The sequence below is a fragment of the Rana temporaria genome, chromosome 3 (genome assembly GCF_905171775.1).
Source record: "Rana temporaria chromosome 3, aRanTem1.1, whole genome shotgun sequence".
Classification (NCBI taxonomy): domain Eukaryota; kingdom Metazoa; phylum Chordata; class Amphibia; order Anura; family Ranidae; genus Rana; species Rana temporaria.
In genome coordinates, this window is record NC_053491.1 from 259,783,953 (window position 1) to 259,797,388 (window position 13,436).

Consider the following 13,436-nt stretch of genomic DNA (forward strand, 5'->3'; position numbering starts at 1 on the left):
GACTTTTTTATTTATTTTTCTAGATCACAAAGTGCTCCATTGTATTTATTTTTGTAATTAGTCACCCACTAGCAGTATGCTGCCTTCAGCAAGCTCAGATTAAGTAGGTTACAATTTTATCACTGCTGTTCATTTTGAAATTTATGTAATTTGCATGGGACTCATTATATTTGGCCTGTGTATAGTACTGGGCTCCAGGGTTTGTGAAACAAACAAATCTGAAACACATTTGTTGTTTTATAAGATCTTAACCTTTTCCCATCCAGCGTATATATATAATATACAACCCCAATTCCAAAAAAGTTACATAAAAACAGAATGCAATAGTTTGCAAATCACATAAATCCATATTTTATTCACAATAGAAAACATATCAAACTGAGAACATGTCTCAGGGCAACATAATTCTGGCGAAGTAAGTGGTACTAACAGGGAAGAGATGGAAGAACTTTTTGTGACTAATTAAGTTAATTGACAACGGGTCAGTAACATGATTGGTATAAAAAGCGCATTTTAGAGAGTCGGAGTGTTTCAGAAGTAGATGGGCAGAGGTTCACCAATCTGTGAAAAGCTGCATCTAAAAATGATTGAACAAATTTCAGAATAATGTTCCTCGACATAAAATTGCAAAGCCTTATATATATCATCTAAGGATTCTGAGAATCTGGAGAAATTTCTGTACGCAAGGGACAAGGCCAAAACGCAATATTGAATGCCGGTGATCTTCCAGCCTTCAGTCAGGACTGCATTAAAAACAGGTATGATTCTGTGATGGACATCCCTGCATGGGCTCAGGAATACTTCCAGAAATGACTGTCAACACAATTCCCAGGCTCTTTTGTCCCACCTGGGAGCCCAGGACTGCTGCAAGCAGTTGGGTCGGTTAAGTACAGCAGAGGAGGAGGTCCATCTGTTCCTCTCCCTCATCTGTGACGAATGTAGCTGGAAGTACTGAGGATTTTTTCACTTCTGATTTCAGTTCTTTGGCCAGGGAGGCAGCTGATCGAACTGATCTCTGATTGGCTGCATGGGAGGGCAGAGGAGGTATCAGGGGTCCAATAGACCCCTGATCTCTTAATAAAGAGTACCTGTTACTGCTTAAGTTATCACAAGGAATGTTGTTCATCTCTTTTGATAGCAATAAAGTTGAATAAAAAAAAGTGTAAAAAAAAATGTAATACAATAAATTGGAAAAAAACACTTGCTTAAAGCAGAGGTTCACCCTTAAAAAAAAAAAAAAAATTACATAAAAAGGCTCCTTTTTTTTTATACTTACCAGAAATGGCAGCATTCACAAAGCGCTGCGCGACTAGAATATGCGCAGTAGGAAACGGGCAGTGAAGCCGCAAGGCTCCACTGCCTGTTTCCCTTAATTTGAATAGCGGCGCTGCCACCTGATCCGATGGACGGATCGGCCCCGGGGGGCTCAACATCGCAGGCACCCTGGACAGGTAAGTGTGCTTATTAAAAGTCAGCAGCTACAGTGTTTGTAGCTGCTGACTTTTAAAAGAAAAATTCAGCTCGAACATTGCTTTAATTATCATGTGACATAAACAATTTAAACAACCACCATTGTATCCTGTATAATAATATTCTCCATCCTCTGCTATAATGTTTGGGGGTTCCAAGTAATTTTTTAGCAAAAACAATATATGCTGATTTTAACATGTATGTGAGAAATGTCAAAATTGGCCCAGATGGCAAGTGATTTTAATAAAGTAATGTCCTGGGTCCTGGGGCCCGAAGAGCATTGTGTGGAATAAATCCTCCGTTCCTAGGTCCACATCTTACCCAGGAACGGGATGTCATTATTAGTCTCAGTTATCCACAGACCTTTAAATATGTGATGTGACCAATGCTCAGAGCTCTCACTCTCTCTGCTGTATGTTGGTGTGCATTTTTTTGGAGTCACGTTATGTAAAAATGCAGACATGCTTTATAAGTGACGTTGTGGGCAGGAGATAATTTAGGAAGGGATTTACATGGTTCTTGAGCAAGAAAGCCAGAGCTGAGCAAAGAAACAGCATACATTTTACTGTATGTTATTTCTGGTATTGTTTACCATAGCCAAGCATGCTTGTTGATACTGTATATCTGTCACCCACGAATGCTGTTGTATCTACTGCAATTGTTAGCACATCTCCTAGTAATAACCATTCTGTTGACTCTTCATTTCTGCTTCCTAATAATGGGGCTCATTATGTGTACAGAAAATCTATCAAGAAATTGAAGAGAAACAGACAGGAGAACTTATGTCTTGTTGAACAAAGCTTTCATTGTTTCTTTAAACAAGTCCCTTGCCAAGCACAACAAGCCAGAGATAATTTATGAAATCATTTTATTTGCTCAGTACACATTGTAGTAGAAAAAAATCTTGTGTGCTCCATATTGAATGGCCAGTGCAATACATAAAGAGGTCACGTGTTTTGTGCAGATCTGAAGACACGGACCACTTAGTAAAGATTTTTTCTTGCATAATTCTATCTGGCCTTAGGGCAAAATTGTTGTGTACAGGACTTTTACAACATACTCACTCTAGGCTATCAGTATCATACCTAAGCATTTTTTACTCTCAAAGTCCAGTTTGGTTCATTACTTGATCACTCCACTGGACTCGGGCACTGTACACATCTATGTATCCACTAACCATGCCCGAGCACGGAACTCTCAGGCCCCGTACTCACGACCAAACATGTCTGCTGAAACTGGTCCACGGACCAGTTTCAGCAGACATGTTTGGCCGTGTGTAGGCCCGAGCGGACCATTTTCGGGCGGATCGGACAGGTTTCCAGCGGACAACTGTTTCCTGGACTTGCTTTAAAACAGTCTGCTGGAAACCTGTCCGCCCGGACATGTACGGTCGTCTGTACCGACCTACCGTACATGTCCTGCCGCCCGCCATCCCTCGCATGCGTCGAATGACTTTGACGCATGCGTGGAAGCATTTTAAAGGCAGGTTGCCGCGTCATTGTCGCGGCGACACCGCGTCATTGACGCGGCGACACCGCGGACACGCCCCGCGTATTGTTTACGCGCGGACCTCTGTTCGATGGTGTGTACAGCCATCGAACAGAAGTCCCCGGGCAGACATGTCCGATGAAAACGGTCCGCGGACCGGTTTCATCGGACATGTCTGCTCAGGGCTGTGGAGTCGGAGTCGGAGTCGAGGAGTCGGAGTCGGGGGAAATTTTGGGTACCTGGAGTCGGAGTCGGCAAACAATGCACCGACTCCGACTCCGACTCCTACTAAATTTAGATTGGAATAAAAAAAAAAAAAGCAAGTTTAAATGTCCCAATTCACAAAAAGTTATAATTAATGTCTTCTCTACTGTAAGAATAAAGACCAATGCATGCAGTGCCTCACGTAACCGCAAAACGAACACGTTAAGTGACCGTGAAGAAGCATGCTTTTCATGTGCTTCACTATATGGCACGCAACGCACAATTAGGAGCTGCAATACTTATACTTTCCATAGTGTTGTGTTCTGCTTTTACAGGGAACGCAGCGTCCATGTGTAACCTAGCCTCTCACTGATAAGGGATTAAATAAATATGTTTTTTTGCAGGACTAGAGAGTGAGACACTTGTATAAGTGAAGGGAATGGAGGGCCAATAGTTCAAGACTGAAGCTGTAAACCATTAGAAAAACTGCTGTCATTTAGCTAAGGCTATAAAAACTTGTAAACTCCGATTGTTAGCTTAAACTTTAAACATGACTATGGGATTCTCCTAGGAAAATCATGTTTTAGAATAAAAAAACTTTGTTTTCATTGTGTCTGTCTTTTGCTTAAACTGTGCAATACAGTAGACCAGGGGTCTCAAAGTACCGCTCCGCGGGCCATTTGCGGCCCGCGGACCGGTTTTAAATGGCCCGCAGGCAGGGCGTGTCCCGCGGAAGTGTAGATCGAGGTGCATGAAGAGTAGCGCAGGAAGCGTCTGTCATAAGTTCACTTGTCTCTCATGTCACACTGCTACTCCCCGGCGGCCCCTTCTCTCTTCTCGTCCATCCCCATTTGCTTGTGACATCATCTGAGATGGACGAGAAGAGAGGGGGGCTGCCGGGGAGTAGCACATCAGGGCACATGGCACATCAGGGTAGAGGGCACATGAAACAGCACATCAGGGTACAAAGCCCAGCACATCAGAGCACATGGCACATCAGGGCACATGAAACAGCACATCAGGGTACAAAGCCCAGCACATCAGGGTACATGGGGTACCCTGATGTGCTGGGCTTTGTACCCTGATGTGCTGTTTCATGTGCCCTGTACCCTGATGTGCCATGTGCCCTGTCCTGATGTGTTGTGCCCTGATGTGCCATGTCCTGTACCCTGATGTGCCATGTCCTGTACCCTGATGTGCCATGTGCCCTGTCCTGATGTGCTGTGCCCTGATGTGCTCTCATGTGCCCCATGTTCCCTGGTGTGCCCCATGTTCCCTGATTGTGCCCTGATATGCTCTCATGTGCCCCATGTGCCCTGGTGTGCTCGTATGTGCCCCATGTGCCCTGATATGCCCCTATGTGCCCCATGTGCCCTGATATGCCCCATGTGCCCTGATGTGCTCTGATTGTGCCCCATGTACCCTGATGTGGCCCATGTACCCTGATGTGCCATGTGCCCCATGTACCCTGATGTGCCCCATGTACCCTGATGTGCTGGGCTTTGTACCCTGATGTGCTGTTTCATGTACCCTGATGTGCCATGTGCCCTGTCCTGATGTGCTGTGCCCTGATGTGCCATGTCCTGCACTGTGCCATGTCCTGATATGCCCTGCCCTGATGTGCCGTGCACCCTGATGTGGCCTGTTGTGCTGTACCCCTATGTGCTGTGCCCTGATGTGCTGGGCTTTGTACCCTGATGTGCGCTGTGCACTCATATGTGCTGTGCCCTGATCTGCTGTACCCTGATGGTGAGTGGTCAGTGTGTAGTGTAGTGGTCAGTGTGCAGTGTAGTGGTCAGGGTTAATAATGCGTTCGCTGACACCAGTACTGTTTTTGAAGTTTGAAAGTTTGCATGCGGCCCCCCATGGGATATGGAAACTTGTCTTGTGGCCCTCAGGTAATTTGAGTTTGAGACCCCTGCAGTAGACTGTTGGCTTCCCAGCCAGTAGTCCTTTGGTAGGTTGCGTTTCTTTCCCTCAAGGAATGTATAAAATACATTTGCATATTAATACAGAGGAGTCGGAGTCGGAAGTACATAAAACTGAGGAGTCGGAACATTTATCTACCGACTCCACAGCCCTGTGTCTGCTCATGAGTACTCGGCCTTACAGATAACTTGGCATTCACCGAGCACAGAAACAGGGATCAGTGGTCTGCCTTGCAGAGGTGATGACATACGTTTGCACATTGTGAGCGCAGGGCAGCGAAGGGGTGGAGAGGGGGGACAAATATCTTTGGGCACGGTGCATGGTAACTGTGGCTAGAGTGAATACGCTCATATTAAGAAATCTTTCATCTGGTTTTTAACATGTCTTTTTCTTTATGAATCACACTGAGAAATACAAATGCCTACAGTATGTTGATTTTTGGTCCAGAGACTGTAACCTCTACATTGTTGGCTCCAGAGTTTTAGAAAAACAGGTTAATACATGAGAAGTTGTTATTGCTAACTTAAACAAACTGGATAAGACCAATATATGAGATTTACTAATTTGGTGTGGATTACACAAATTAAAATGGTGTTTTTTGACTTTTTTTTTTTTACATTTTGGATAGGGTGTAAAATTGTGAAAACTTTGGAAACAGATATTTTTGTTGTTTTCTATATCCTTTCTGGAAGGAAATCCCTTTTTTTATTTTAGTTACACTAAAGAAATGAAGGAAAATCTCATTTGAAATCAGCATGGCACTGACAATAAGAAGACCTGACAGATGTGCTGGTCCATTCCCAGTGTAGTAAAAGTGTTTTATTGCTATCTGTGCCCCTTTAGGACATATTTCCTTAATTTCATGTCTCATTGACAGTAGAGGAAGTGAGATAACGTCTTCTTAATGGCCTTCAAAGACAAAAATAAACCTTTTCCCATCTTAAAAAAAAAAAAAAAAAGTTTAAAATGTCACTAAGTCAAATATCAAATTCATTATTTAAAATAAAAGAAAGATGCTGTATATCAAACAGAATAAAATGTATTCAGATTCTAAGCACCTTTTTTCACATCTATCATTTGCAGCAATTATTTGGTTTTGGAAATTCCTAATGTGACATGCACTTTGGATGATTTGTAATATATACACAATCATTGATAAATTAGATTTCTGATTTCAGTTTTTGTCTTCTCTTCTGTCAGGTCAGCACAATTACCTTTGTGCAGGAAGAAATGATTGTATTATTGACAAAATTAGGAGGAAAAATTGCCCAGCGTGTCGCTATCGGAAATGTCTTCAAGCTGGAATGAATCTGGAAGGTATGAAAACTGTTAAGCCTTTCTTTTATCAAAGTCCCTAATGGCTGCTAGAATTAAAAATACCACTTTATGTGAAGAGCTACAAATAACCCTGGCATGCTGACCTACAAATTTACGGTGGTGTTTTCCATGTAGAGCAGCCTTTTAGCCGAATGCGCCTGTACCAAGGTGTTGCAGGATATGTTAACTTTAAAATGTATACCAAAATGCTAAAACTAGAGTGTCATTGCACTGCACAGAGCTGTCAGGCTCCAGGTTATATATATATATATATATATATATATATATATATATATATATATATATATATATATATAATTATTTTTTTATTATTGCTATTTTTTTAAACCGTTCTTCCATAAAAAGTAATACCACAATTGGATATGTAACAGTATGTGCATATGTATTTCATTTGTGAGAGAGATGGACTTGTGAACCGAGGCATAAATTACGGTAAGTCAGAGAAAGATCTTTCCTGTGAAGTGGGCTACATGGGGAAGACCACCAGCAGGATATACATGGGGTTTATTTCCATAATCTATTGTTATAATCTTATGACAATTATTAAGACAATAATCTAAATTAGTTTTCTGGCTCCAAACTGACCTTGGAAACACATCTGCCCTTCCTCTTTAGTAAATTAAGATTGTGCCAGGTGTTCTTCCAATAGGTTCTTCATACATTCTCAGGAGGAGTAGTTCTTCCTCTCCTATCAGAATTTATTTTGTGAAGAAATAAGTTGGGGGAAAGGCAGACAAGGTCCAGCGTTAAAGTGGTACTAAACCCACAACAGTAAAATCAGAGTGTATATGCAGTAAAGCATGCTTGTTATACTCACTGTGGAACCTAAGGGGTTAATCCCCTGCATTGTGTAAAAAGGCTGTTTGATCATGGCTTCTCTGATTATCTCCTTCGCAGACATCCCAACCTGCAAAAACTAATTTCAGGGAGGTGGCGCTCAGCGCCCACCCACCAAACCCCCCACGGCGAAAGTTTTGAAAACATTATTTTTATATTTATACACATTGCTCCTGGGGAAGGGGGTGGGGGGTATGTGGCATTAGATAGTGTCAGTCGTTTTTTATTTTAAGTATTGAATTGTTTACAATTTAATTTGTTTTAAAAAAAAACAAAAATCACAATGCTTTATGTTTGGGGGGGGGGGGGGGGGGGGGTTGGGATATCTACCTGTTGAGACACAGAAAGGGACTGAGTACACAGATTCCCCACTCCCTTTCTCAGCATTGAAGATGAATGGACAGGAGACAGAGGCTATTATCCTTCCTGACAGATCTACCTCAGCAGCTGGCAAGAGAGGACGAGGGGAGGCAGAGAAGGACATGGAGGGGGCCTGAAAGAGAACAGAGGGGGCGGAGAAGGACACAGAGGGGGGCCGGAGAAGAACAGGGGACCAGATGAGTGGCCGGAGGAGGAGCACACATGGAGCAGCAGGGAATGATCGGTGCAGCGGGAGGGACAGCTGTGAACACTGATCTCCCTGTATAGCTTTTTAGCCAACAGCCGAGGGAGGGAGAGGAGAAGCAGCTGACAGAAATGCTATACAGGGAGACCGGTGTTCACAGTTGTCCCTCCCGCACAGTTGTCCCTCCCGCCGCACAGATAATTTCTCAAGTCGTCTTCCAAGACGACACCCTGAGAGATGACTGGTCCCACCTGACATGAAACACAATCAATCAAAGAGGTTAAAACCCCCGCCCCTCCCCATGCTCCTCAGTTTTTAATTGTGTTTCCCCTATAGCGGAAACGTTTGTTTTTTTCCTTAGACCCGAGCCTGGGGCTGGTGTTCTCCCCCTGGGAGCCGGGCCATATGCTTGGGAAACCTCTGGGTCCGGTGGGACTCTTTTCGTCCGTCCTGGTGGGGTCTCCCTTTTCGGGGGGTGTTTGGAAGAGCCCCCCTGAGTGCTGAAGGACCCTAGGTGCAGAACTCCAGGGGCCACTATCATTTCCTTCCCCCCTTACCTGTCTGGGTGTCCACTCAGAAGGGGGAGCTGGCCATGTCCTTCTGCTCAAGGGGGGTTGGTACCTCCGTTATCTGAAACTTCTGGGTTTGCAGACTGATTTTGATCGCCCCATGGTGGCCCAAGAGGACCTGGTTCCCTACTCTGGGAAATTGGTATATAGCTCCTCTACAGCTGCCAGTTCAGAAAGGCCTTCTACTTCAGGGTCCAGTCTGCCACCCAGAGCCCAACTTCTTCAAGCTGTTGGCCTGGCTCTTGAAAGGCAGAACCTGCGGGAGAAGGGCTGTTCTGAAAGAGTGATCGATACCCTCCTTTCAAGTAGGAAGGTATTCACCAGGCGTATCTACGCAAAAGTGTGGGGGGTTTTCTCGCACTGGTGTCTGACGAGAGAAGCATCCCAACAATAGACCCCCACCCCTGCCATCCTGGATTTCCACCAGGTTGCGTAGATCAGGGGCTGGCTACCAAGACTCTTGAGGGTTCAAGTGGCAATCTTATCCTATTTTTTAGACAGGAGGTTAACTCTGGACCCCCTGATTTGAAGATTCTTTGCAGGGAGAGATAGGCTGTCCCCAGTGCAGGTTTCTAAAGTTCCGCCCTGGGATCTTGCTTTAGTTTTAGGCCCCTTTAAGATGTCCGTTCCGCCTGTCCGTTCATTACAAGTCCGTTAATGGACTTGTAATGAATCCCTATGGGAACGCGTCCTTTAGCGGATGGAGCATCCGCTAGCGTCCGCGTCCGTCGGGATCCGGTTTTCGGACGGAAGAAAACCCTATTTTTCTTCCGTCCGGCGGAACGGAACTGATGCAGATGGACAGACGGTCTGTCTGCATCCGGTTCCCCATAGGGCAGAGCGGAGCTCAGACAGGGCGGTCCCTGCACTGTGTGCGGGGACCGCCCTATCCGCTGACAGCTCAGCGGGGATCCCCGCTGAGCCGACGGAGCGGACAAAAGAAACTTAAGGGACGTGTGAAAGAGCCCTTAGAAGAGTTAACCAGGGCTCTGTTTGAGCCGTTAGATCTTATCCCAGTTAAGTTGCTCACTTTTAAGTTTGATTTTCTGCTGGTGATTACGACAGGCAGAAGAATAAGCAACATTCAGGCTCTGTCAATAAAAGAGCCATTCTTTTGTTTATTTGACGACAGGGTTGTACTTAGGCAGGACTCCCTGTACCTTCCGAAGGTAGTCTTAAAGTTCCATAGAACTCAAGAGATTGTCCTTCCTTCCTTTTGCACCAATCCTCAGAACGAGAGGGAGAGTTAATTTCCTTGTTTAAATGTCAAACATTGTCTGTTGACTTAATTAGATAGAATAAAAGAGTTTAGAAGGTTCCGACATTTATTAGTTAATTTTTCTGGCCAGAAGAATGGTTGGCAAGCATCTAGAGCATCCATATCTAGATCGATTAAGCAGACGACTTCCCTAGCCTATCATCAGGCTGGTAAGGCAGTCCCGAAGAGTAAAGCATATTCCACTCAGTGATCTCTTGGGCAGAAAGGGCCTAGACATACTTTCCTGAGACATTACAGAGTGGAGTTGTTGTCACCTTGGGATATAGCGTTTGGTAGGAAGGTCCTTCAAGCCGTTGTCACGCCCTGAGGTAGGCCTGAGCTACTTGCTTCTCTCTCAGGGTGCCGTCCTGGAAGAAAACTTGAGAAAATAGCCGGTTACACTTACCGGCAATGGTGTTTCTGGAAAGTCTTCCATGACGGCAGGCCTACTTACCACCCGCTCTTTTTAAATATGTTAGTTTGTTTGTATAGAGTTGTTGTGGTGTGTTTCACTTTCGTGCACTGGTGTGGATCAATACTTCGTCACAACTGAGGAGCACGGAGAGGGGTGGGGATTTTAACCTCTTTGATTGTGTTCCTGTCTGGTGCGACCAGTCATCTCTCAGGGTGTCGTCCTGGAAGACTTACCAGAAACACTGTTACCGGTAAGTGTAACTGGCTATTTTCCAGGATATTGGGAAACGCTTACAAGTGTCCCGGAGCTGCAGCAGAAATGCGGGAAACTCCTGCACTTTGTGGGAGACTTGGGATGTCTTCCACTGACTCCAATATAAATCCTAATATTTACAGAGCCTTGGGGACAGGCTGCATATGTTCAGTTTGGTGTGTATTGCATGTGATCAGCACAGGGCCAATCGGCACTTTCTAGAGGGTCAGGGGTCCTGCATCCTGATAGGATAATCATGTGAGAATGAAAACTCCTTCTACAAGCTTTAACCAGACCCTTATAGAAGTCACAAGACTGCTCTAACTGCTGATGAAAAAAGGCATTTAGCAGTTCATATTTAGTAAAATAATTGCATTTCCATGTTCGCTGTACTGTGGGAGGCCAGATATAGTGAATGCTTTAAAAAGCCATGATTATATCCCAAAAATGTAAAAAAAAAAAAAAATTGCCAAATTTTCTGGCTTATGGCCTTAACGCTGTGTTTTAATTATATGCCTCTATTAATTAAGCATTGTAGAGCTATTTTGGGGTATGAGTAGTGTTCTAGTCTTTGAAGTGTCAATATCGTTTTTTATTGTTCATCACTAGAGAAATGTTTTGACCACACAAAATGTAGTAAATGTGTGCGTCCTATTCAAATGTGTGCTGTTTATACTAATGGCTATGTTGTGTATGCCAGTTTTTTGTTTGAGTTTTTTAATTTAGTGATATTTCTTAGCACATTGGCCAGAGCAGCAGGGAAAAAACTTCACGTAGACTGAACACCTGTGCATATAATATAAGAGGTAGCATTAAAGGAATTATACTGATCGCTAAATGGAAGAGGCCTGTGCTATTTTCAGAGTCATTAATGCGCTGTCATCATCACAACAAGGAGCAAGGTTAAGGAGCAGTCGTTCACTTTGCCTGCTCTCATCTTTGCAGTGGCACATTCCTTGTTCACATATTGTTTCTGATTATGTACAGAAAACTAAGTGGCCTGATTTGCAACGAGCAGCATGTACTACTTTGAACAGGAAGAATATGTTTTTTGCATATAAATGAGCATTAACCATAATGCATTTTAATGATTGACGTACAACAGATTCCACTGAGGAATTGAATTTCGGAGTACAAGCCAGTGGCCAGACGTGAAGAAGTTGATGCAGGTTTATGACAAAGGAGGGAAGAAACACATCACAAGATGAAAGAACATCATTTACTGGCTCACCACAGTATTTATAGACATATTTTACATAGCACAGAGACTCTGGCTCTGTACGCCTATGTCCTTACATTACCTTTTATCAGTTCACTGGGGAATTTGTATTATATGTATATATCTTTATTACATCAGCTTTGGCAATACCAGCTTTTTTTTTTTTTTTTTTACAAATTCATACTGTACCTATAAGTGACCTGGCTATCGGCTGCAAATCTGTGATTGTATAAGCTGCCAGATCCTTTTGAAGACTTCATTCAAAGCAGATTGAAGTTCACCTTTTGATGTTGAATGCCAGAACTGTTGAGGTTGTGAAATCACATACTTTATTTGGATACAAAAATGGTACAGTAGCAATAAATCACAGAGCAGATTATTTAGGAATGGCCTACTTGCCAAACAATGCAAGTCTTTGGCTATGCAGAAGAATGTCAGGAAGAGTATCAGGAGTATCAATTATTGATACAAAAACAATCAATTGCCAAAGAAATTTACCACAGCAAATTGACTTTGCCAATGAAATAGGTTGGTCAAGTACTGTGTTTAGTACACCCCTGCACTCATACTTTTAAAGCGATTGTAAAGATTTCATATTTTTTTCTAAAATAACAAACATGTTATACTTACCTGCTCTGTGCAATGGTTTTGCACAGAGCAGCCCCGATTGTCCTCTTTTAGGGTCCCCAACCCCTGATTATGGCTCCTCCTCTTCTCCTATTGCCTCTATAGCAAGCTGCTGGCTATGGGAGCACTCATGTGGGTTCAATCCCTTGCCACACTGTTTGCATCTATTTACACATACAGTGCAGCTCAGCCTAGCCCCGCCTCTCTGCTCACAGAATTTGATTGACAGCAACATGAGCCAATGACCCCTGCTGCTGAGCCTCCTGTGAGAGAGGGGAGAGCAGCGGAGACATGCACAGCGCTGAATTGAGATAAGGCTCAGGTAAGTATTTGGGGGGGGGGGGCTGATTGGGAGAGGACAATTAATACAGAGAATGCATTAAAAGAGAAGTATGGGATGTTTTTTATCCCATAATCATACTCATCTAGATGGACATAGTTCTAATGCTGCATCTGTTTCCCGCTGCCTCTTCACTGAGAACCGAGCCACTGAACACCGCCAATGCATCGGTTCTCTCACCTAACCGAGTGGAGAGCTGCTGCCTGTCAATCAGCAGCTCTCCTGCTCTGCTTCTCCACACTTACTGGAGCACTGAGCTGTGGAGGGGCGGGAGTCGGGATGATGCAGTGCCTGGACTGATCCTGGGAACGTCAGCAGAAAGTGGACTTCAGACCACTCTCTTCTGAAAATGGGTCACAGGAGTGCAAAACTAATTGTACTCTTGTGACCCATAGGAGAAGCCCAGACGAATGAGCTCAGGCTGGACTTCTCCTTTAAGGTAAAAAAAAAAAACTTTTACTTTTAATAAGAACTTTAAACTGCAACTTCAGTGCATGGAGCTTCCTGTGCCCTTTTTATCAAAGGCTTTGTGTACACATACTGTATGCATTTTAATGTGATCTGTTTTTTATTAGATCCTGCTTATGGCAGTTTAGGTTTACCCAGGGTTTTCAGAAAACACACGTTTTCATACATAGAACTGAACAAAGATTTCCTTTCTCTAAAAATGCTTCAAAGAGTGTGTTAGAAGTGCATTTTTTAAATGTTTCTTCTAATACATGATTTATTAAGTGCAAAAGTGTAAGTGAGTTATAAGCATATGATCATTCAGCCAAACATAACCAGATGGATGTGATAAAGGTCTTGTCTTTATTGACCATGAAGGACACAGTCAGGTTATACTGCCTCCACCAGGAGGTTAGACACTGGTAAACAAAAAAAAGTGTTATTAAACCTATAAAGTTTTAAAGCTGAAGACCTCTGC

At 43.6% G+C, this 13,436-nt stretch overlaps 1 protein-coding gene across 4 annotated transcripts in view; it reads left to right on the plus strand.

Moving 5' to 3' along the window:
* NR3C1 (nuclear receptor subfamily 3 group C member 1) overlaps positions 1–13,436 on the plus strand; it is a 228,300-nt gene that overhangs the window by 166,075 nt on the left and 48,789 nt on the right. For all 4 annotated transcript variants that reach the window (XM_040344599.1, XM_040344598.1, XM_040344600.1 and 1 more), the window contains exon 4: positions 6,292–6,408. In XM_040344599.1, the coding sequence (XP_040200533.1) occupies positions 6,292–6,408 (117 nt within the window). The remainder of the gene's footprint in view (positions 1–6,291; positions 6,409–13,436) is intronic.